The sequence below is a fragment of the Camelus ferus genome, chromosome 2, assembly GCF_009834535.1.
Source record: "Camelus ferus isolate YT-003-E chromosome 2, BCGSAC_Cfer_1.0, whole genome shotgun sequence".
NCBI classification, from domain to species: Eukaryota; Metazoa; Chordata; class Mammalia; order Artiodactyla; family Camelidae; genus Camelus; species Camelus ferus.
Window position 1 is genome coordinate 40,141,199 of NC_045697.1, and position 25,816 is coordinate 40,167,014.

At 39.5% G+C, this 25,816-nt stretch overlaps 1 protein-coding gene across 6 annotated transcripts in view; it reads left to right on the top strand.

Moving 5' to 3' along the window:
• Positions 1–25,413, top strand: part of ABCG2 (ATP binding cassette subfamily G member 2 (Junior blood group)) — a 114,819-nt gene extending 89,406 nt beyond the window's left edge. For all 6 annotated transcript variants that reach the window (XM_032498302.1, XM_032498297.1, XM_032498281.1 and 3 more), the window contains 11 exons: positions 2,243–2,400; positions 5,672–5,823; positions 7,532–7,636; positions 8,724–8,974; positions 13,492–13,574; positions 17,580–17,669; positions 19,050–19,174; positions 20,413–20,567; positions 22,371–22,460; positions 23,390–23,472; positions 25,197–25,413. In XM_032498302.1, the coding sequence (XP_032354193.1) occupies positions 2,243–2,400; positions 5,672–5,823; positions 7,532–7,636; positions 8,724–8,974; positions 13,492–13,574; positions 17,580–17,669; positions 19,050–19,174; positions 20,413–20,567; positions 22,371–22,460; positions 23,390–23,472; positions 25,197–25,344 (1,440 nt within the window). In that variant the 3' untranslated portion in view covers positions 25,345–25,413. The remainder of the gene's footprint in view (positions 1–2,242; positions 2,401–5,671; positions 5,824–7,531; positions 7,637–8,723; positions 8,975–13,491; positions 13,575–17,579; positions 17,670–19,049; positions 19,175–20,412; positions 20,568–22,370; positions 22,461–23,389; positions 23,473–25,196) is intronic.
• Positions 25,414–25,816: the final 403 nt, after the last annotated feature.

The window sequence follows — 25,816 nt, forward strand, 5'->3', positions numbered from 1 at the left end:
GTTTACTTACAGACTGTTTGTTGTGTACTGGGCTCTTTTCATTTTTAGAGATAACGGTTGTGGGGAGGAGAGGGAAAAGTAACTCCTTTTGTGGGTTATACAGGATCAGAAAGAAGAAATGAGATGAATGAGTGAACTTTACAGTCGATGACCAGGTATGAACAATTTGCTGGGAAGACATCTGAAGCTTTGGGTGAAGATGAGCTTTTAGACTGTGATGGCTATGGTTTAACCCCCCTGTGATATCCTTTACTGTGAATCTCCTTTATCCATTCTTTGTAACCTTTGTTAGAGGGGGTATTCTGCTGACTGCCACTTCATATGATACTTTCTGACATTCTTTAATGTAAAGTGTATTTTGTTTGGAAAAATAGCTCTGAGATGGCAGCATTTCCCACTAAATTCATTTTATGAGTGATTGAGTTTCCTTTGCATTGGCTCTGTTTATTTGATTTTTATCTTTCCAATAAGGTATTTACCATTCTTTACCTTTAGGTGAAGGCCCTCTACCAGTAGGCAGTCATTGCCCTAAGTTCCTTGCATGCATTTCTAGGGAAAATAAATTGAATGAAGTTGTTGACTTAGAATTTATCTAATTAATTATCTAATTATCTAATTAATACATTTAAATTTTTTTACTTTTTATGGAATTTTAAGCATAACAGAAATGTAGAGAGAATAGTCTGATTACTTAGTTGTTACCAAGTCCAAGCTTGTACAGCTAGTAAATCAAGACACGAGTTGTTGGGGCGAAGAATAATGACTTTATTGGGAAAGCCAGCAGACAGAGAAGGTGATGGATTAGTGTCCCAAAGAAACAATATCCCCAAGTAAGAATTTAGGCTTCTTTCATACTAAAAGGGGTGGAGGTGTGATTGGTTATTACAAGCTTCTTGGTGCCAGACTCCTGTGTTCTTGCAGCTGTCCAGGTGGATCTGGTCACAATGTTCCTATAAACCTCCAACAAGACAAATGTTATTCTCTGTTCTGCAACTTTTTATCTCTATATGAATGGAAAAGTGTTATACCTTCAAAGGTCAGAGACTGAGAATGGGCTACCCTGTGTATTTCAGGCTGTAGACAACATTCTTTCCAAGAAGTGCAGAGCCAGTATGACTAAGCACAGGAAACAGAGCACAAAGGTTAGAACTGAAGTAGATTCAGTATGGAGTCAGGTCTGTTCTTCTCTGTTACATAGTGATGATATGATTGTACTATCATTAATGTAATGGTATGATTACTAATAACACTTACCTTAGTTCCCCATAACTGCTTCAACTTTTTTTTGAAGTATTTTAAAGGAAGTTATAAATATCATGATAGTTCACTCCTGAATACTGATTATGCATCTTAAAAAAGGATATTTGCCTACATTACCACAATACCATTTTCAACTAATAAAATTGTGTCTTAATATCAGCCATGTTGCCCATATTCATTCACATTTCCCCAGTTATCTCCAAAGTGTCCGTTATAGCTCAGTTGTTACAAGATTCAGTCAAGGGCATGAGCAGCACTTGCTTATTATCTCTTTGAAGACTCTTTACATAAAAACTGTTTCCTGCCTACTGCCTCCCTCAAAACCTTCCTGCTCCCACCCTGCACAGTGACACTGACTGGTTGAAAAGACTCAAGCAGTTGCCTTGTAGAATAGTTGACCTTCTGAATTTGTCTGAAAGAAGACGTCAGAAGTTCTGTGGTGAGTTAAGGTATAGGAGGGGTCAATTTGGGAAGCCTTATGGTGATTTAAGAGGTGCTAATGTGGTGCGGTAGAAAGTGAATTTTTCTAGCTGCCAAGCCACAGTGAGGACTTTTTTGGGGATGGGGGAATGGGGATTGGGAGGGTGTAAGAAGACTAATAAATTGTAGTTGCTTTAGGTTTTCCTCTCCCATCTTCATCTCCCTTTTTGGTCTGTGCTTTCACTATGTCAGAGCCATATCTTTTAGTGTTCTAACTTAACTGTCTTAAGACTAAATATTTGACTTGATAAGAAATATATAGACCTGTTAATGGGTTTCGTATCAGGCTTAGCCACTTACCAGCTCTGAACTGAGCCTCAGTTTATTCTTTGAGTTAAAGAGAAACCTACCTCTTCTCCTGCGTAGTCATTTATTTGCTTGTTCACAGTAAATGAGGATAAAGAGACCAAGTGCCCCTTGTAAGGTTGGCACGTATTAGGAGCTCAACAAACAATAGTGGCTGTGGTTGTGATTGGTAATAACAATACTATTTGTGTTTTAGGTTGGAACTCAGTTTATCCGTGGTGTGTCTGGAGGAGAAAGAAAAAGGACTAGTATTGCCATGGAGCTTATTACTGATCCAGCCATCTTGTTCCTGGATGAGCCCACGACTGGCTTAGACTCAAGCACAGCAAATGCTGTCCTTTTGCTCCTGAAGAGGTAAACGCTATGGGAATGTTATTCATTCATTCATCCAATATCTGAACACCTGCTATATACCAGGTATTATTCTTGGTGCTGGGGATTCAGGAGCACACGGATAAAAGTTTCTCCCTTCTTTGCTGGAGGGAAACAGTCAATTAGCAAATATAAGTGTTTCACGAAAAATGAGGCAGGCTAAGAGAGTAGCAAAAGATGGCTCTGGTGGGTAGAGGTGCTGTATTATGTACAGGGTGGTCAGGGAAGACTTCAGTGAGGTGACATTTGAGCTGGGAGCAAGTGAGCAAGACCTGGATGAGTGGGAGAAGAGACTTCTAGTTGGAGGGAACAGCCAGGTACCCTAAGGCAGAGTGAGCCCGATGTGTTTGGAACATGAAAGAGGACCTGGACCCTGGTGCCCTAAATCAGGAATGGGGGCTGCTTATTGATTACTTTGCTCGGGCTGCCATGACATAGTGCCACAGATTGGGTGGCTTAAATAGCAGAAATTTAGTCTTTCACATTCTTGGAGGCTTGAAGTTCGAGATCAGGGAGTCGGTAGGATTGTTTGTTCTGAGGTCTCTCTCCTTGGCTTGTAGTAGCTGCCTTCTCTCTGTTCTCACTTCATCTTTCCCCCATGTGTCTGTGTCCTAACCTCCTCTTCTTACAAAGACACTGGTAAGAAGGGGGTGGATCCTCTCTGTTTTGAAGATAGAACCAACAGGATTAGCTCATGAATTGGATGTGGGACATGCTTATTGACTTCTGAGATCTGGGGCCTGAAAAATGAAAGAATGGAATAAAAACTGTCATTTACTTTTATGAAGAAAGAAGACGGTGGGAGAAACATGTTTATAGGAAAATTTTCAAAAGTTGAGTTTTGGACATCTTTTTTAAAATCAATTTTTTAAAAGTTTCAATCTTACAGAAGATTGAAGAGTGGTACCAAAAAATTCCATGTCTTCTTACCTCGATTCCCTAACGATTCTTTTAACTGCATTTGCTCTTTCTCCATCCCTCCTTCCTTGTACTTTTTCTGCCACCATGTACCATCACCCCTACGTACTCTGGACTATAACTAAAAAACAGGGACAAGGCTCCTGCGTCACCACCTCACACACCTCCCAGCCAGGAAGTCAGTGGTGATGTCATGGCCACCATCCAGTCTGTGGACTGCAGTCAGACGTCAACAGCTGCCCCAGAAGTGTCTCTTTTTCCTTTCTGGCTCAGGATTCTCTCCAGAAACACTCTTTTTTGGGTAATCTTTTATAACCCTGAGCAGTTCTTTGCTCTTTCCTGGCCTCTCACGTCCTCACACGTATTAGGGAGTACATTTCACAGGGTGGCCCTCAACCTGGGTCCATCCAGTGTTTCTTCATGACCAGACTCAGACCATGAATCCTTGGCAGGGATACTACAGAGATGATACTGTGTTCTTGGTGCAGAACGTCAGGGGCTGCATGGTTTTGACTTCTCTGACCACGGGCGATGTTGACCTTCATCAGGTGGTCATGTTGGTTTCTACTGGGTTTATCTGCTATGAAATAACTATTTTTTTTCCTTTGTAATTGATTAGTATTTTATCAAGGGAGATAATCATATATTAGGCCAATATCCTGTTCCTCATCAAATCTCCACCCACCGGTTTTAGCAAAGAACCACAACTCCTGCCTGTATCAGCTTCTAGTGTGATGGTTGCCCAGTGGTGACTTTCTATTTACATCATTCTTTCTACCTATGTTGACCTTCTACTATAAGGATGTTTTCTTCCTTCTTTGTTCATTTATATTTACTCACATTCTTTTATTCAGTGGGTTATAATCTATTATACTTTTTCATTTTTATGACCGAATTCACCCTGATTTGGCTAGTAGAAGCCTCTTCAGTCTGGATTTTGTGTCCTTTTGACATGTCCCTAATCATTTTTCAAGCATTTTTTTCACTGTATCATCAGCAAGATATTCCAGGTTCATCTTATTTCTCCAAGGAGCCCTGGTTCCTTCTGGTGTAGTTATGATTTAGAAACCGAGATCCAGATACTTAAGTGTGCTCACTGCTACAGGACTGTCAATGCTTCTAGACTCAATTAGCAGATAGACCTAGGGAATACATGTGTATGTGTATGTGTGTATATATAACATAGAAATACATATCTATATTTTATTTGGGAATATGTATTTATTATAAATATGTTTTGTGTGTATATATAGTTCAAATAGAATGATACATGTAAATATATTTCTAACTATTGCTCTGTTATTACGTATAAAATTAGCAAAACCATGAGTTCATAATATTTCCAATTGTAATCTAACACTTGAATGTTCTTTTTAGTCTTTGCCCTTTCCCTGTTTGTAAGTGACATTTCAGACAGTGAGAAACTCGGCTCCCATCATCTCAGTGTGTTTACTTACTTGCTCAGTCACCTAACGTAATTGTTGAATGTAACCAATATCCCAGTCACTCTGGCCATTGCCTCTAAGACAGCCACCACTCCGTCCAGTTTTTAAAAGCTGTCAGACACACCACCATCATATGACATCCCTCCTTATGACTACCTTGCTTCCTCTGACGTCCATGACCTTGTAAGCAAGGCTCTATGCTAGGATAAGAAGAAAGGGGAAAATGGGAAGATGTCTAAGATTTTAGACATTTTAAGTTTGAGATGTCTATGGCACATATAAGTGAAGATGTCAAGTATTGGGTCTGGGGTTCAGGTTCAGTTTCTCTAACTGAACATCGATGGTATTTTTATTATCTGTCACCATGTTAACAGTGTTCATTAGAGAATGATGAATTGATACAGAATACTGGACTATGTTATGTTTTGGACTAATTAGCACACAGCATCTTTCCACATGCTGGACAGCTCCTAGTGCATATCAAGCCTAGTGCATATCAAGCTCCACTGTGTACACTGTTCATTTTGGGTCTTGTTAAAATGCAGGTTCTATTTCTATGGCTCTGAGGTGATGTTCAAGATTTTCCACTGCTATTAGGAAATACTGATACTGATGCTCAGTGGTCCTCAGACCACACCTGATGTACAAAGTTCTCACACCAGTCCACGTCTCTGCTGCCAGTCCTTTACTGGCTCCTTGTTGTCCACTAACATTCCAGCTCTGGTTCCCTATCAGATAGATTAAAAAAAAAAGAGAGATGAGAATTTAGTAAGAGAAAATCAAGTTGAACAGTGAACAAATGAACTAAAGGTAGGAATAATAAAGTATTTTGCCAAGGAATGCAAGTTTCCAATGTTTAATGACTCGTTATCTTCTCACTTCTAACTTAGGATGTCTAAGCAAGGACGGACAATCATCTTCTCCATTCATCAGCCTCGCTACTCCATCTTCAAGCTGTTTGACAGCCTCACCTTGTTGGCCTCAGGAAGACTCATGTTCCACGGGCCTGCTCAGGAGGCCTTGGGGTACTTTGAATCCATCGGTATGGTTGACTTTTTCATGCAGTAAGATCCTTCCTTAATAGAATCCTATAAGAGGTCAAAGGGGTTGATGGGAGTGCTGTGATCTTTGAGTAGATGTACCGTGGGTTCCACCACTCCAAAACAGCTGTAGTTAGTTTGGTGCTGGAATTTTTCTTCACTTTGAAGCACCAGCTTGTTATTTAGTTCGCTTTTTCTGTCCTGTTTGAGTGTGTGTACATGTGTGTGTGCATGAGTTTTTCTACTGGGTCTGTATCTGTTCTCCTTCCCAGTTCTGGTGACCTTTTCTAACAGTTCAGTGAATATATTGGCCTCATAGCCAGTTATCTGTCTGGTGAATACTTTTGGAAAGGCCTGATGTCCCCAGATTGTTTGTCTTCTTGACCATAATACAGAGCAGGGCTCATCATTTTTTCCTCTTGCGTGGGATGTTGAGCTATGTTGGTGGGGGTTCACGGAGATGATGCTTAATTTTCTGGTAATATTAGGTTGCAGATTTAGGATGTGTGTGACTTACCTGTCAGTATAATGGTTAGTTTTAAGCCTGACTTCAATGTGCCAACATTTCTGATGGTTCTGGACTGCCTGGTTCTATTTTATTTTATTTTTTTAGAACATTTTTTAATGAGTTATAGTCATTTTACAATGTTGTGTCAAATTACAGTGTAGAGCACAATTTTTCAGTTATACATGAACATACATATATATTCATTGTCATATTTTTTTTCTCCGTAAGCTACCAGAAGATCTTGTATATATTTCCCTGTGCTATGCAGTATAATCTTGTTTATCTATTCTACATGTGTGGTTCTATTTTAAATGGAAATATTTAATTTTTTATGACTTATGCAATCTTCTTCACTTTAGAGGTACTTGGATGGTGCTCCATGACTTCAAATGTAGTTTTAAATATTTGTTGGCCATCTTTTAAAATGTTTTTGTTTACTTTATCATTTAAACTTAAGAAGCACACATAGGTGTAGGGAGTTTAGAGGAGATGAACCCAAGAGTCAGTCTCCAGGCTAGGCTGAGTTCAGATGGTCATGCTACAAGAAGTTGAGATAAGTGGTGAGCTGTGCTGTCCCAGCCACATTCTTCTGAGAATGCTGCTCTGGTGATTGGTTCTCTATATTGGAATTATGGCGGGTGACCACTTGTACCTGAATTTAGTAGAGGCAGAAGCATTCATTGCTAGGTGGGTACTGGCGTTTTGGCAGTCCCCAAGTGAGCTGGGAAACAGAACATACCCCCAGGCCTCTCCCAAACACAGTCCTGCTGTGCCTTAGTTGGCTTTGCTTGTTGCCTTGCTATAAAGAGCATTCGTTCTGCTACTGCTTTTTTTTTTTCAACTTATTTTTTTTCCTTGCACCTAGATTTAAGTTTTTGAAGAAGTTCTGATAAGCACCAGATCATATTGATAGCTGTTTCAGGTCTCGTGAATTAGGATGGGTAAGCACCAAGCACCAACAGAAGATTTCTGAGAATCCAAGTGGTTGGGAGTGTGTTATTTTGCCAGGATAGAGAATTGTTGAAATATAGTGTGATTGAATATATAAAAGGAAAAGGTAAATTAATGAGAGGAGAAGAGAGAAGGAAGGTGAGGGAGAAATTGTTAGATTCTGTCTCCCCAGGCGTCCCTCCCTCATCCCTTGAAAGTCTTTATTTCCTAAGACTATCAGGTTTGTGTATCTGAGTTACTTTCTTTTGCAGGTTACCATTGTGAGCCCTATAATAACCCTGCAGACTTCTTCCTGGATGTCATTAATGGAGACTCCTCTGCTGTGGTGCTAAACAGAGAGGACAGAGATGGTGAAGGTATGCAAATCTGTTAAGAGTCGCAGATTATTGCCTAATTGAGTTGGCTGAAGTTTAGCAATGTGGTAGCTCATTAAAACGTGGCTGTGTGAATTTCTATTAATGCCATCCTCTGATACAAGTTGTCCTAGCTTGTTTGGCTGCTGTAACAAAAATACTGTAGACTAGGTGGCTTAAACAACAAACCTTTATTTCTCATAGTTTTGGAGGCTGGAAGTCCAAGATCAAGATGCCAGCAGATTTGGTCTCTGTTGAGGCCCTGCTTCCTGGTTCATAGATGGGCGACCATCTCATTTCCCATTGCCTCCTTACATGGTGGAAGTTGTAGGGGAGCTCTCTGGGGTCTCTTTGATAAGGGTGCTAATCCCACTCATGAAGGCTCCACCCTCATGACCTAATCATCTCTCAAAGGCCTTGCCTTCAGATACCATCACATTGGGAACTGGGTTTCAGCATATGAATTTTGGAGGCACACAGACATTCAATCTCTAATAGCATCAGTTAACACAGATTTTATTGTCTCTGAGTGCTGTGTTTTTGACTTAATTTATAAATGAGCATTTGTATGGTAGTGTCAGCTCTAAGGGGAGTTCCCATTTAAAAAAAAAGCCCATTGTTTACACATGGTATCCATGGGGAGTTGATTCCAGGACCCCCTGCAGATACTACAGTGCTCGAGTCCCTTACAGGAGGCCCTCCCTATCCCTGGGTTCCACATCTGTGGATACAGAGGGCCAACTGTGTACTGTTTTGAAATAAGAAACTTGGCAATTTATGCATTTGCACATTGGAAAAAAGCAAGAACCAGGTTTTTTTTTTTTTATTAGGAATTATAACTCTGTGTGGTGAGAAGTCTATTTTAAAAGAATTAGGATCCGAACATTATAGTTAAGAAAAGGTCAGTGGTATCCATAAGTTTATAGAAGTAGGCCAGTTTACTGTATTCTTCTCATTTGTAAAGCAATGACAGATCTCATAATTTTTTATACTCAAGCTTTAGAATTAAGGTGCTAGGGAAGAATCTAAGAAAGAGGTTTCAAAAAAGTGTTAATAATGTTTCCCTTCTTTATCCACTTTTCTTCCAAAGCCAAGGAGACTGAAGCGCCTGCCAAGAAAGATACCCCACTCATAGATAAATTAGCTGAGTTTTATGTCAACTCCTCCTTCTTCAGAGAAACCAAAGTTGAGTTAGATCAGTTCTCAGTAGGTCCGAAAAAGAAGAAGAGTCTTGCCTACAAGGAGATCACCTATGCTACCTCCTTTTGTCATCAGCTCAAGTGGATTTCCAGGCGTTCTTTCAAAAACTTACTGGGTAATCCTCAGGCTTCTATAGCTCAGGTAACCTGGCAGAGTCTTCTGATTGTGCTGTGAAATACGTGGGGACAGGGGGTTCTGATAGAATCTGTTTTAGGATTATGTTATCTTCAACACACCCTGTCATTTATTGATCCCCATTCCATCTGGGATATAGAAACAAGTAAACACAATCGAGTTTCTGCTTATAGAAGACTTTTTTTTTCAGTGGGTTTTTTTTTTTTTTGGACTGCCTAATTCAGGATTTTTGTTGATTTAGACAAGCTGTGATGGATAATCTTTGCAGAAAAAAAATTTTTTTTCAAAAATTGTGAAGTGAAGGAAATGTTTGGCCACATTTGGGGTTTTCTGGTGGCTGTGTACATTCACTTCCTGATGCATCCAGCAAGTTCTCACTGATCACATGCTGCAGTTTGGAGCTTGTGGACAGCAGTGAACGAAGTGGGCAAAAATAAAATCCCTGTTTTCATGGAGCTTACTTTCTTGTGAGGAGAGACAGATGATAAATTCATATAGATGTAAAATGTATAGCATGCCAGATGGTAAAAGAGACTGTGAAAAGGGTTTAGGCAGAGAAATGGAGAAAGGAGGAGAGACAGAGAGAAGGAGAGGAGATGGAGGAGGAGGGAGAGGAAGGAAAGGGGTAGGTCTGCATTTTGCATCTGGTGGCCGGGGAAGCCTTCAGCTGGATGTCACTGAATGTCCCTGAAGACAGTAGGGCCAACTGCTGTCTGCAGGAAGAGCCTGTGTGCAATTGCTGTTTCTTATAACTGGCCTTCTTCATTTAGGTGTTCTCATCTTAGGAGGGAACTAGATACCTAAAACAGTTTGCAATTAACACAAAGGTAGTAAGCCAACTTGAATTCTGTTCGGTAAGGCTATTCACTATCAGACTAACTTTCTCTTAATGAAGATGATCTAGTGTTCTTTTTCTCTTTTGGTTGATAGGAGTTGATGATGACTCCTTTATGATTTTTCTGTTATTCTTAAGCCCTCTGTCACCCCAAACCCTCATATTCCCAGTTCATTGGTCCATCCTTTTTAAGAAAGTCAGTTTAACCAGTTATTTGGTGGGTGGTTGATTTTATTATCATTTATTGCATTATTGCATTTCTGTTGAGTACTAAAAGATGGCATGTTGTTGGATCTAATGGAATATTACTGACTTCTTACCACACGTGCCATAGTTTTCATACTTCACTGCTGTTGCCTTCTAAGTTTTCATGCCGAGACCTTATATTCCTCTTTGAGATGTACTGCTAGTTGCTCCAGTTTTGTACTTGTTATTTGGTGTATCCATCAGAACATGAGCACTTTTGTGTCCCATCACTCAAAGGTAAGGTTTTATTCTTTTAGAGTAGATTTGATGTCATTGTGGAACAAGTGCTGTAACAAAGGTCAACATGGGTACCCATCATTCAACAGTGAGATGATACAATGCAGTTGATTCTTTAGTGTGAGTTATGCATTATATTTTTTTTATTTGGAAAATAAATTTCTCTTGCCTCTAAAAATGGTTTAGATGTGTCTTGTCCAAGTCATGTACAGCCAGCCCCCTCGGTATCTGTGTATTCCTTACACACTGAGGTTGGCGGAGCTCATGCATGTGTAGGACTGACTGTACATCTTGGTTCATAGAAGGGTCTTGAGCATCTGTGGATTTCGATATCGGTGGGGATCCTGGAACCAGTGACCTGCGGATACGAAGGGACGAGTCTATGTGGTAGTTCTAGGCAGGGGTGATTAGAATGTGGAGCTGTTTCTAACAGGACACCAGCTTTCTGCATCTTTCAGGTGCTAGCCTTCCTTCACAGATGCAAACAGGCCTCGTGCCTCCAGGTTGCGTGTTCAGCTTACTTGCCTCCTCAGTGAGCTCAAGAGGAATCCCAGCTATGTTCAGGGCAGTGGCAATCTCACAGGACAAGGACAGAGCCTTACGTCTCCCTGGGTATCTGCCTGTAGCGGGGAAACTCTTTTTCAGATATGTCAATACTAGAATGTTAGCTTAAGACAGGGGTAGGCAACCTTTTCTGTAAAAGGTCAGAGAGTAAATACTCAAGGCTCTGTAGGTCAGTGGTCTTTGTCTCAGGTAGTCATTTCTGCCATTTTAGCAAGAAAGCAGCCAAAAATAATACATTAAAAGAAGGGAACATGCTGTGTTCCAATAAAACTTTATTCATGGACACTGAAATTTAAATTGTATATAAATTTCATGGGGCAAGAAATATTATTCTTGTTGCTTTTTTCCCAACCATTAAAAAAATGGTAAAAAGTGTTCTTAGCTCATGGGCTGACCAGAAATAGGGGAGAGGCCCTGTTTGGCCTGGGGGCCATAGCTTGGTGACTTTTAATTTAGGGTTTTTTAATCTTGTGAATGTGTCTTTTACTGCTCTAAGTGTTTAAATGTGGAGCTATTAAAATGTTTTATGGCTTCCTGTTGACAAGCCTTGTACAGCTAGTCTTATAGCCATAATTAGGTTTGAACTAGTCATTTACGTAAGTCAGACTTTGCCTCTGAAAATGCATTTAACCAGAGGTTATCTTTGGAAGGTCTTGGAATGAATGGATTATCTGTATAGGAAGATTTAATGTCCATTTAGTGTGCCAAAGTTTTTCTGACTGTACAATCAATTTGGAAAACCTTATCATAGTTCTTGGAGATTCATTGTTTCTATTAGCACGTTTAACATTTGACTGTGGATTAATTTTTTCAGTGATGGCCATAAACATCCTTCAGAATTCACCTTGAGAAAATGTTGGTAAACACATTTGAACAAAGACAGAATGACATATTTAGGGAATTTCTTTTTTCTCTCCCTTTTGTTCAGAAGAAGCCAAGTGCACAGAACTTGTAGATAGGATGTCTTTGCTCCAGTGAGCAATGTTTAGTTTTCCTGTTTATTTTCTTTGCCTTAATGCAAGAAGGTATAAATAGGCACACTTTATAAAAGCATGACAAAATTGTGAGATTGATCATTTTGTCAATGTGTTTAAAATTTTTCTTTGAAGATACTTTTAGAACTTTGAAACCCTTAGGAAGCATCTTAATAATAGTCCTGACAGTCTGTTAATGTAAGTTACCAAGTTTGAATGCAAAAGAAACAAAGCATGTGGAGTGTCCAGTTTTAAAAGTCTGAATATTCTTAGAGTTATACGGTGTGAAAGCATGGGCTTGTACACGTGTGCAGGCACGCGTGCTGATGGAGTCATTATTATTTATATTTTTAAGCTAATTAATATATGCCAGGGTAATAGATTTTTTTCAAATATCTGACTGTCTTTTTAGGCATTTTTTTAAGGACATCTCTAATCATACTTTTTCCAGACTCTGATCTTCACAAACTAGTCTTCACAGATCATGATCCTGTTTTCCAGTTTTGTTTGCTTCAGCCAAAAGTATCTTTATAAGTTATTTTACAAGTTTTAATACTATTGAACAGTTGTAGTAATGAGTTGTTGTTTTGTTTTGTTTTGTTTTGTTTTTTTAACTTTGGAGATTCCAAGATACATGGTGGGATATTGTATTTTTTTAAGATTATCATTTCTTATATATTTATATTTAATATATTTAATAAAATTTAATTTAAAAGTACAATAAGTAGAATTTCCTTGAATAAAGTATAATATAACCCTTAACCCTTCGCTTATAGAAGTGTTCTTAAGAGACATTTTATCAGTCTTAAAAACAGAAGTGATGTTCATCTAGTCTTCTTAGGAGTCATCAAAGAGACTGAGTGAGTGAAGGTTGGTGAGAGTAGCAGAGAATGGGCAGCTAAGTTCTGCTGTTGACTGTAGGCCCTATGGACTGAGGTTGCTGGAAAGGCAGTGACAGGAGCATTGGTAATTGAAGCACTTGGGTGTCCTCAGAGACAGCTGGCTGAATGCTTTGGTGACAGTGACAATGCACTTTTCCAGCACAGGCATAGACTGTCCCCAGGTCAGATGGGTGGGCCCCAGCTTACCCCTACTTCCTTATTGTGCAAAATTCCATTGTTAGAATTTTTTCATGCGTGCTTTAAATTTTTTTAAATTTTTATTTATTTTTCATGTTAAGAGTAAAGATATCCTGTTTTTACTGGAACCTCTTGAAATATCAAACTGTGCATGTTCACTGGCACAAAGGTTAAGAGTTCAGGCCAGAGCTCTGAGCCATTTGGACTTTATTTTATACCCCAGACTACTTTGCTAGGTACTTGTGTTGTTCTGCGACACTATATGGCCTTTCCAGTCCCCATAGCCTGAACTGGACCATGAACTGGCGGTGCCTGGTCAAGCACTGGGAGGAATCTTGGCTTTTCTCTTTTGTTCTCTTGTCAGTCTTCCCAGCACACAGATGAATTGTTTTATTTTAATTTAAAAAGCAGTCTAAATAACATGCATTGCTTTCTGTTTTCACAAAGACTCTGGCAAGGCCATTTAAAATATCTACATCAGTGGAGGGATTTGATTGTGGAGCCAGATACATTTGAATACTAAATGGTTTGTTAAGTTTTTACCTTTAATTGAAACTCTCTCTTTTTTTTTTTTTTTTTTTGGAAAAGATCATTGTAACAGCCATCCTGGGACTGGTTATAGGTGCCATTTTCTATGACCTGAAACATGATCCTACAGGAATCCAGAACAGGTGAGTAAATTTGGGTCCTGATTTTGAGAAAGTGCTATTACTTTTTTTTCTAAGCTTTTGAAAATCCATTAAAAATATGAATTTGAGACAAGCACAGGGTAAATTGAGCAGTAGGATAAGTAAATGAATTGAAAGCCAAATGGAGGAGTTAGTTTTCATATTCATGTGTATATATACAATGGTTAAAATACACAGAACATAAAATTTACCCTGTAAACCAACTTTAAGTGTATAATTCAGTGGCATTAATCACATTCACATTATTGTGCAACCATCCCCACCATCCAGCCCTGGAACTTTTTCCATCTTCCCAAACTGAATCTCTGTACCCATTGGACACCAACACCCCATTCCTCCTTTCCCCAGCCCCTGGAAACCACCATTATACTTTGTCTCTGGTTTTAACTATTCTAGGTACCTCATATAAGTGGACTCATAGAGTATTTGTCCTTTGGTGACTGGCTTGTTTTCCTTAGCGTAGTATCTTCAAGGTTCATCCATGTTGGAGCATGTGTCAGAAATTTTTATTTTTCAAGGCTGAATACTATTTCACTGTATGGATAGGCCACATGTTGTCCATAAGTTTATCTGTCTATGGACACTTGTTTCTACCTTTTGGCTGTTGTGAATAATGCTGCTAGGAACATGAGTACACAAATAATACCTGTTTGAATCCTTGCTTTCAGTTCTTTTGAGTATATACCCAGAAGTGGGATTTTTGGATCATTTAGTAATTCTGTTGATTCTTTGAGGAACTGCCATCCTATCTTTTACAGCAGCTGCACCATTTTGCATTTCTGCCACAAGTGCACAGGGTTTCAGTTTCTCCTGAACCTTGCCACACTTATTATTTTCTGGTTTTTCCTGTTTTTGTTTCATATATATACATATATATATGTATGTATGTAATAGCCACCCTAATTGGAGTGAAGTGGTATCTCATTGTGGTTTTGATTTGTATTTCCCTAATGATTATCATTGAGCATCTTTTCATGTACATATTGTTCATTTGTGTATCTTCTTTGGAAGAATATCTATTGAAATTCTTTACTCATTTCCCAATTGGATTAAAAAAATTGTTGAGCTGTGAAACTTCTTTATATATTCTAGGTATTAACCCCTTATCAGATATAAATTTGCAAATATTTTCTGCCATTCTGTGGATTGTTTTTTCACTCTGTTGGTAACGTCCTTTGATGCACAAAAGTTTTGAAGTTTGACATAGCCCAGTTTATCTATTTTTAATTTGACATAGCTCATTTTATCTATATTTTTCTTTTGTTGCCTGTGAGTCAATTTCCTTTTTAATTTTTGATTTGTTTGACATGGGGAGGTGGTTGGGAGTCAGTTTTTTCTAACTGTTGTATGGTTAGTACTTAAGTTAATTTTCCTTACCTGGTTTCAGTCATACCATGCCCATAAAACTTGTTTCCTGATGAGACTTTGTAATGGCTGTAGCATGCTCTGAACGGAGGTGCTGAGCAATGTGGGAGCTGCTGACTTCTCCTTGGCTTTGTGTATTGAGAACTGCCCTGGGCCTGGCAGTGTCCCCCACGCTGTACACCTGGGGTCTCAGGTTACCCTCCCCGCCAGAGTAGGGGTGGTGTTAGCCCCCCATCTCACTGCTCGGTGGAGTTGTGGCACCTTAAGTTGAATCTATTTTGTCTGGAAAGGGGGATTGTTTGTGAAAGAAAGAGGAAACATAGAAGTCAGTTCTCATTCAGGTGGAGTAAGGTATCTCCTGTGTGGGATCATATGGTGAGACAGTTACTGGGGCTTTTTCCCCCGGAGTTATGTCATTGCTTTTTCTTTTCACCTTCCCCGAGGGCAGAGTTGCTCTCTGGCTTAATTCCAAACTTGCTAGGAATTGCCCGATTGTACCCTTTGTAGATGCCATATTTTCTTGAATCACAGAGTATGTACCACAGGATCTAGAGCTGTGGGTATTCTGTGCTGAGGGAAGCATTTGGGAAAAGCTATTGGGAAACCTGCCCTCAACTGGAATTTTAGAGAGGAACTGGAGATCTGTTCATCCAAGCTCTTGGTAGAAGACTCCAGAGAAATAAAGAAGAGCGTGAGCTGTTTCTTCACATGTTTTCTGGAGAAATAGAGCATTGGAGTTATTTTCATTTTTATTTTTGACGTAAGCTTGCCACCAATTTTTTTTTTTTAAATCATTTGAAATTGCTCTGGAGGCCAGTGTGGTTTGGTTCTCTTTTTGAGGAATGAATTATTCCAGAGAGATGCTTTCTTTGCTCTTTCCCTAACCTGTATAATCATGGGTAGAATGACAGCTTCTTTGACCTAACGACACCTTATAAAACTGAGGAGATGAGAGTTAAACAGATTAACGTCTATTAAAAGAAAAGGTATTTAAAGAATTTTTATGATCCATAAGTAGACACTACCGACATGAATTACCACCTTGGAAAGTACTAGAATACATCAAATTCTTTATCAATAAAAACTCTTTACTATAAAATAAATTATCTTATGATTTAGAGGGAATTTCACTATCTCCAGGTTTAAAATCATTAGGAACATTATTGTACTGTTAGATGTAAGACTTAACATGTTGAGCCGAATTGCCCCACATTTCTGAAATTAGCTTTCACATTGATATTAGGCTTATTTGTGTGCAGAAAGTAGCATTGGTGCTTGTGTGTAGGCCTGGGTGTTTTCCATTTATTCATTATTGCATAAACATTCACTTTTAAAACAGCCTGTTCCCTAACTCCTTTACTTGGGGGAGTGTTAAAAACAATTACCAAGTATCTATGGACTCTTCTTTTGGACATTTACACACTTTGGGTTTACATTTTTTAAATTCTCTTACATGTGTGTCATTTAAGTGACATGCCACTTTATCTCTTTCAGTTCCAACTCACATCCTCAATGTCAATTGAACTGTTTGGTTAGGAAGGAAAGCCCGACACTGTTTCAGGAATGTTGGCGTGCATTCATAGAAATCATTTTTCTCTCAAAGTGTAGATTAACTGAGTACTTTTCCTTTTCGAACTTCAGTTATTTTACTGAGAGAGAAGCATTAATAATCTTCCTTTTCTTACAGGTGCACAGATTAATTTTTCCTTTATGAGCATTCCTTTGTTTTCTTTTTTGAGCCCACTGGGAAGAAACCCTGTTGGCAATGAGTTTTCAAGGAGAACACCAAGGCTGTTCTGATGGTTGTGAGGTGGATCTGTACAGTGAGGTGTCAGTTGAGGTTTCCCTCCACTGTCTTTCTCTTGCCTCCTTCTGTCTTTGTTTCTTCTTTATTCAACTTTTAAAAAAGTGGCTAACAGAGGTTTTTAACCTTGGCAAGCTTTATTTGGCTCACTGTTTCTCTGTTCATACATTAGGCACAGTACTTAGAGGTTTGTTAGTTAAAATCCAAGGTGATAGTATTTTTATGGTCTGTTTAATCATCAGCTTGGTCCACAGACTGTGCCAGAGAATCACAGACTGGGCGGCTTAAAGCACAGAAATATACTTCTGCAGTTCTGGAGGTCAGGTTGCCAACAAGGTTGGGTTCTGAAGAGGGCCCTCTTCTAATTTGCTCCTCCTTGCTGAGTCCTTGGACGGCAGAGCAAGAGCTCTGGTGACTCTCCCTTCTATTCTAAGGGCACTAATTCATTGTGGGGCCCCACCCTCGTGACCTCGTCTAAACCTAACAACCTCCCAAAGACACCATCTCTAAGTATCACTGCATTGAAGGTTAGGGCTTCCGCACAGGAGTTTTGAGAGAATCCAGTTCAATCCATAGCAACCCAGGACTGTGAATTTCAAGCTGTGATATATGGAGCCCCAAGGGTACTACTCTGGAGATGCAGGGGTTGGGGGAGACCTAATGGGGTTCATATTTCCCTCCATTTTAACCAGAACATGTATTTTTTTGTGTGTGTCATATGTTAAGATATCATTTGAGGGAAGAGTTTTGCAGGTAGAGAGATGATTTAAGACTGTTTAATCGATGGCAATGCCTTTGTTCCCCTTCTCTCATCACAGAGCTGGGGTGCTCTTCTTCTTGACAACCAACCAGTGTTTCAGCAGTGTGTCGGCCGTGGAGCTCCTGGTGGTCGAGAAGAAGCTCTTCATGTGAGTGGGTCTCTGTTTCAGGAAGGGCACTGTTGGTCAAGCTGGTCACATCCTGAATTAGGCTGTGCCTGGGTTCCTGGGGATTATCCATGTTGATTGAAAAAGAGCAACCAGAGCCAGGGAGGAAAATCTTGAGCATGTGGGGCCTGATACCAAGGGAAAAAGGAGTTTCAAGATTAGAGCAGAGCCTGCAAATCCAAGTGCTGCAAAGAAAGCAAGCAGTAAAGAGGCTGCAGGGGATCTTTTGTTTTTAGCAAATAAGAAGCCATGATGACCTTCACAAGGGGCTTGGTAGAGAGAAGGGAGCGGATTGAACAGTAAATTCAAAGGAGGAGGTAAAGTTGAGCAAGAAGGTTAGCCCACGACGGAAGGGCGAATGGAAGAAGCCAGAAGGCAGCCTTAAAATAAAGATGGGCTGTTTTGTTTGTGTTTTTCAAAGTTGAAAGAGACTTACATATTTACATGTTGAGGAAAGGAATCCTTAGAGAAAGAATGAAGATATTGATGGAATAATTTGAAATTACAGGAGGAAGCCCTCAGGAAGAGGAGGGATCTAGAACTTCAGAGGGGAGAGAGTAGGATTTGGTAGCTGATGGGTGCGTGGTTGGCAGTCATGATCACGGAAAGAAGCGCCATTTTCCTTTTTTTTATCATGAGAGTGGGAGAAGTAAAACGAGGTCAGTGGTCCAGAGCTGCACTTGAGGCTCAGGGAAGAGCAACGCCACCTTCTTCATGATTAGAAGTAGGGAGAGAAAAGCCCCTCCGCCCACCAAGCTCAGCTAGAGAAGTGTTGGCCTTCAAGGAGAGCTGGTGCTGGGACAGGGAGGAGATGCAGAGCCTGCCCACCTGGAGCGGGTGTTCAGGATGCAGACTGGGCGCATCGGGAGGGAGTTCGATAGTGAGACGAGGAGTCACTGCCCAGAGCTTTGTGGGGCTCAGAGGAGGCGCACACTTAAGATGCTGACAAGAAGGGGATGGGAAGGGATAAATTTGGGAGTTTGAGATTTACAAGTGTTAGCCACTATGTATAAAAATAGATTTTTAAAAAACTTTCTGCTGTAGAGCACAGGGAACTATGTTCAATGTCTTGTAATAACTTTTAACGAAAAAGAATATGAAAACAAATATATGTTTGTATATGCATGACTGGGACATTGTGCTGTACACCAGAAATTGACACACTGTAACTGACTGTACTTCAATTAAAAAAGAAAAAGATGCCGACAGGGATGAAGGGTGGTGGGTGGGCCTCGTGGATGTGGAAGCTGTAGTTGTTAGACCCCTGGGGGCAGCAGAAGTCTGTATAGCAGGTGGTTTAATCTTCTGGTCTGTGCCTTCTTAAACTAATGGAGGGTGTGTGATATGAATTTTTGCTTTTAGACATGAATATATCAGTGGATACTACAGAGTGTCATCTTATTTCTTTGGAAAACTGTTGTCTGATTTTCTACCTATGAGGATGTTGCCAAGCATCATATTTACTTGTATAACGTACTTCATGTTAGGTAAGCCACGGGACAGAAGGTATGTGTCTTTAGTCTTGGAGATGAGGGGACTTTTTGCAAGCGGGCTTTGGTTCTCAAAACGGTAAAGAAAGCCATGAGAAAGGAAGCATCCAGTCATTATGTATGCTCTCAAATAACTGTTCTCGGAGGGGATTTTTGTCAAGACTTTTCCCAAAGTAGCTTTTAAAACTGTTTATAAAACTGTATTTTATAGGGATACTGTGTGTCATATACAACATGGAAATTATTCATAAAACTATTTGACCCTGTGTTGGAGGAGGCTGGAGCTGGGGTATTTATTACTTATCTATTTCTTTTTTATTTGTGTATGTGTACAAAGACAGTGAAAGATGGTGACTTCTGGAGCTTACTGGTTTAATAAAAGTATTTGTTTGATAGATGTAGACAGATTGATTTATGCATTATGTTGAGGCTATACCCCAGGCTCATTACATCAGAATTTCCATATATGTCACACACACACTCCCCCCAAAATATAGTTTTTTTGACAAAGCATTACTGATTGAGTTTAAACTTCCATTTTACAAATAAGAGATGTGTCATAAAGAATTAGGCATAGAACCTAGGTCCTCAAATTCCTATCTACTCTATAGTATTCTTATGGCTCTTGCAAAATCTGCAAATTTTTGTATGACCCATAATGTTAGCCCATTTTAGTTTATAAAGCAGTTTTATGAAGCTTAATTTAACCCCATCCTCAATCTCAGAGTTGTAGGGTGATTTGTCTTGGGAGACTTGAATTATGGATACACTCCCCCAGACGTTAAAACCACTGGGAGGTCAGGTAGTCCTGACCTTCCCGGTATCTTCAGTAACGCAGTTACAGCAAACAGTGAGTAATGGGGTGATGTCTGGGGAAAATGAGTGTGCTCTTGGCAAGTTTCCTCGTGAGAAGAGGAGGCAGAAGAATTGTGTCCAGTTGTGTTGCCTGCAGCTCTCCATCTCAGGCACTCAGAAGTTGTTAATTACAAACAAAGAAGCCAGAGCCTTCCATGCTTATGCAGTGAGTGTGAAAAAGAAAACCGTATAACTTGGTACAGTTATATCGGGGAAAACAGTGAAATTGGTGACACAGGTTGGTTGGATAGAGGATGAAATTTTTTTTCATTCTGATACTGGTTTCTCAAAATATTATGGTGTTATTTACATAATAAACAATCCCTGATAGACAGTGACCTAGGCTGTTGGATTAACCCCCTCTTTTCTTCCTGACTAAGGACTGAAACCAGTGGTGGAGGCCTTCTTTATCATGATGTTTACCCTGATGATGGTGGCGTATGCGGCCAGTTCTATGGCACTGGCCATAGCAGCAGGTCAGAGCGTGGTCTCCGTAGCAACACTTCTCATGACCATCTGTTTTGTGTTTATGATGGTGAGTAGGAACTGTGCTTCCCTGAGATGTAATTATTTTTCCTCATTCCTTTCTGCAGATTCACCTGTCATGTAAAATCTGCTTTGAGGTTTCCTGCTGTCAGGAAGCCCTATACTGAAGTATAGCTTATATTATTAGGGAACGTACCAGCTCTTTCTTGATCTTATCCAGCCTTTTTTGCTACTGTTCTAACATGGTTATTATAATCTTAGTCAATGTGTCATTACAGATGAGCTTTTAAAATATACCTCTCAGTGACATATCGTGAAAGCTTGATAAATTGGAACTTTAAAAACCAGAAAAATTTTGCTTTTTCAAATTGTAAACAGGTTTTAAAATGACAGGTTCATTGTCTGAGTTTTGTGCTGATGTGAGAGGACTGCTGGCTTGTTTCGCCAGCAGCTGGTTGGGTTGAATCTGCTGCTCTCCAAGGGAGAAGCTAAACTGCATGAGAATAGAGCAGTATATGGCATGGGTCTGTCTTGGGTCTCTCTTGTATTTTGAAAAGGAGTGTTTAAAAAAATACTGAAAAATTCCAGTACTAGGACCCCTCCTTTCTGGGTTCCTGACATTCCCTTATATCAATATATTTCTGCTTACCTTTTTTAAACATTTACTTAATCCTAACCTCACATGGTCCTAAGTTTTGTGAACACAGAAGTGAATCTGCAAGTGAAGGGAACCAGCTACCACATTTCCCACCAACACTGAGCAAACAGGAATGTGTAGCCTATTTACTTAATACACATACCTTTTCTGCTAGGGTAAGATCACATATATTTAACTGATAGGTAATTAGCACAGACTCTTACCAAAGTTTAATTCTTCCATTTCTGAGTTTGAAAGCTACGAATCTAAACATTATTGAGAAAATGATAAGCTTCATGTGTATTTTCTATAATGTCATTCAATAAATAAGATGTTGTTCAAATATAAAAATGTTTTGTTTGGTATTATTAGATGCTTTGATTTATTGTTATTTAAGGGTTTGTATGTAGAACTTTAAAAATCAGTTATAAGACTGTACTTTACTCAGCAATGCTGTGCATTATGTATTAAGCACTAGGTTGGGTCAAGCTTAAAAATCTGTAGTCACACCAGGAATATTGTCATTGTTACGCCCATGCCAGCATGCCTTGTGCCAGTTAGGAAAAGTTTTATGTGAACCTCTTCTTATGTAGCCTTCTCTTGCTGGAGTGATCCTTCATCTCCATCGCAATACTGCTTTTTTGTAGCTTTAAATGAAGATACTGATCATGTTTTATGCTTTGCTTTACCACATTATGCTATGTATCAGTTCCAGGCTTTGGGTTATTTTAAGCATGCATTCTGAACCCCAAATTATTCCTAACACCATGCAGAGATAGAGTGCAAACCCTTGTAAATAAATATTACTGTGTTATGGAAATAGGGGCATGAGATGCTCAGGGTATGTTCTGGTATGTTTACTGGTGGGAACATACAGTGGTTGTATCACTGGAACAGTCAGTACATACTGACCTTCCATTGTGTGCAGTTACAGAGAAAGTGAAAGCCTCAGCAATTAAAGATCTCCCAATTAAATGAAATTTATATTATAGATATATTGTCACTCCTTTAGAATCTTAAACAGCCCCAGCTCTCGAGAGGTATACACATACCAAGAGGGTATGCTACATCTCCAGGGTAGTGGACAGAATTTCAAGAAAGAGTTGGCCTTGGCAGAAGTGGTTACAAGGCTGTGGGGACTTAAGGAGGGTGCTTGCTAGAATTCTTCATGAAATCACTTCACCAGTTCTGATTCTTGGAATTTGCTTTTTGTAGATATTTTCAGGGCTGTTGGTGAATCTCAGAACCATTGCACCTTGGCTCTCGTGGCTTCAGTACTTCAGCATTCCTCGATATGGCTATACGGTACGTTCTTCTTGTCACTGTGACCAGTTCATTGTTCCCGTGTTGGGAACGGCCAAAATAACGACTAACCACCTCACGTCCCCAGCCACGAGCTGTGCAGGTTTTCCGAGAATGAAGTAGAGTTTCATGTTATTAAGCCTTGGGTCACCTTGGGAATCACTGGGCATCTCCCCAGTCACCCGGTTATTGGAGGAAGGTAATGGGTGGGGAGATAACTCATGGTGAAGGAGAAAGAGCGACTAATTGATGTGAAAAAATAACAGTGTTTCAGTTCAGTAAGGAAATTAATGAGAGGATGGGAGCCTAGAATACGTATTTTAAATCGAAAGGAAAATTAGAAGAAAAACGAAGACCATGTAATTCTCATAGCCACTATTGGCTTTAGACAGCTAATCAACTCCAGAGAAAACCATGCCTTAATGTAGTATAAATGTCTCTAACTCCCAAGAATTAGAACTGGGTTTTTTTTTTTTTTTAACATTTTTTATTGATTTATAATCATTTTACAATGTTGTGAGAACTGGGTTTGATGAGAATAAACAAGAGCAATACAAAAGATTCTTACTATAAATTACCAATTGTCATTGAGTACCACTGTATCATTTTAATTACAGTGTTTCTGGGGTCATCACACTGGGGAGAGAAAAAGGAAAGGACTATGGGGAACAGAACCAGAGGTCTCCCCTCTTGGCCAAATACTTAACTCCCTTTGTATTAGAAGCCAAAATCTTAACCCTGGGCCTCTTGATTGCCAGGGAAAATAATTTTAGCTGCTTTGGTGTGACAAAGACAGTGAACATGAAGCTTGGTTTTTATTTTTGAGAAATAACAATGAAGATTAAATTCAGAGGATGGGGTTGTGATACTTCTTTGGAAACTTTTTGAAATGTAAAACTATTTTCCCTGCCCTGCTCCTCCTTGTGTTACAGGCTTTGCAGCACAATGAATTTCTGGGACAAAACTTCTGCCCAGGACTCAATGTAACAGCAAACAGTAGCTGTAGCTTTGCGATGTAAGTTTGCGTTCTTGCGTTCATCGTCGTAGTGGGTTTGCTTACTGTTGAGATGTGATGCAGAAACCCCACCAGGCTTAGAGCTGGGGAGTCCTTTCAGGGACACTGACTTCTCTGAGCCTAAATTTTCTCATCTCTAAAGTGAGTTGTGCACATGAAAGTGTCCTACAACTCCGAGGTATTCTATTACGGTCAACATCATATTTTAGTTGGAGAAATGTTTCTTTTGTGTTACTTGTTTGTTTGGGGCCTTTTTAAAAGATCCTCTTGCTGCTAAGATTGTGGGTTTGAGTTTCTGTTTTTTCAGAACATCTGAGTTTGAAATGAGCTGCTTTGACATCATAGCAAGGCCTTAGCAGTATTGGAACTGTATGGATTATTTGAAGGGTGTGGATCCATGAACTTAGGGATTCCTGCAAGCCCAACCCGTGGCCCACAGGAAGAGCTGAAAGGGCAGAGGAACAGAAAGGGAGTGAGCATTTTCCTGCCACAGTCCTGGTACTTGCCTCTTCCTCTTGCATTTAGGAAACATGAAATCAAAGTCTGCACAGTTGTTTTTTTTTTCAAAACTGACCCAGCAAAGGGTGTATCCTCTAAAGAGAGAAATACATATTTCAGTAAGCTGAAAAGGAAATCCTTTTTTTTTTTTTGGTATAATATCCATAAAACAAAAATGTAGATTATAATAAAATTAGAGGTGTTGTTTTAAAATCAACATTTTCCTTTTTGGTGATTGTTGTTCATGGTGCGATTTTTAATACATTAATTAATGAGAGAAAAGAAAATGCTACTATCCTAAATCTCATGAATATTCAAGTAGAATATTCTTAATATAACAGGACAAATGGCTATTTTGAAGTATTGCCAGAAAAACCTCTGTGAAGAGAAGCTTCCTTTATCCCACCCACTGCCTTTCTTTTGATCTGGGTACAACCTTTTTTTTTGGAACTGCTAAATTCCAAGAGTCACACAAAAATGATACCAGGCAATAAAATGTGGTTTTATTTTTAGTACCAGCTGCTTTTCTGGCCTGTGGCGAGGCTGCTCCGTCTTGCCCTTCTCCTGCTCCCGCGAACACTTAACTGGCAACTGGGCCTCCTGGTGACGTCCTGTGGCCCAGTGTCTGCGATGCTCATGCCAGGCTTGGTGGGAGAGCTGACAGGGCAGCTCTGGCAGGAAGCCCATACTCACCTTTTCGCCTCGTTTCCGAATTCTCAGCCTGAGTGCTTTTGTGTGGCTGATGTGTGTAATGAGCTCTACAAAGAGTGCCGATCATCTTTATCAGGGCCTTGGATCTCATTTGCTAAAGCTGCAGTTTTCCCTGTCATTTTGAGTGAAAATTACTCAATACATGTTTCTGCTCTTTGACGTGAGCAGCACCGCAGACTTGAAAACAAGTGAATTTGGAGAGGCTGGTAGCTTGGTTCAAAGTGTGAGTCTGTGAACTTGGCCAAGTTCCGGAAACCTTAGTCTCCTCATCTTTTAAATGTGTATAATGTCCACCCCATAGGGTTATTTTCAGGATTAACTCAACTGTTATATGCAGGTTGCTTCATGGTGTCTAGCAGAATTGTAAGTATCAATGACTGTTTCCTATTATAAATAAAGGGATATTTATTTAAGACTTGGTAACCTATATGCTTCTTTAAGGAACAGTGACTATATTAAGTAAAATTTGACAGATGCTAAGAATGAAGTCATATTCTTTTCCTATTGAATTTCAGATGTACTGGCGAAGAATTTTTGGCAAACCAGGGCATCGATCTCTCACCTTGGGGCCTGTGGAAGAATCACGTAGCCTTGGCTTGCATGATTGTTATCTTCCTTACAATTGCCTACCTAAAATTGTTACTTCTAAAAAAATTTTCTTAAATTCCTCTTTGATTTACACAATTTACCCCACATTAAAAAGGGAGCACCTTGACTTCAGTATTCAGTGAAGTTTTGTTGGTTGTCTTCTTTTCACTTGCCATCATGCTATTGTTCAACAAGAATTAGTTTTAACAGAAACATTTATAGAAATCACAATGAACTAAATTCTACACGAAAGAACCCAGGTCATAAACTAGTGCTATTATGTAGTGTTAGTTCATCCAGTCAGAGAGTAACCATGGGGAAGAAATCTAGTTTAACTTATTGCCCTGAAAAAGAATTGAGTTCTAGAAACTTGTGACAAGTTATTCATGTCTCTGGCATTGGTTTCCTCACCTTTAAAAAGAATAGGTGGGTTAGTTGTCTTCCGGCTTCAATATTATATGAATCAATGATCTGCCATTATTTAATAAATACTAATAAATGTATTGATGTTTTTGTGGAAGCATGAAATCCAAACCATGTTGGGAAA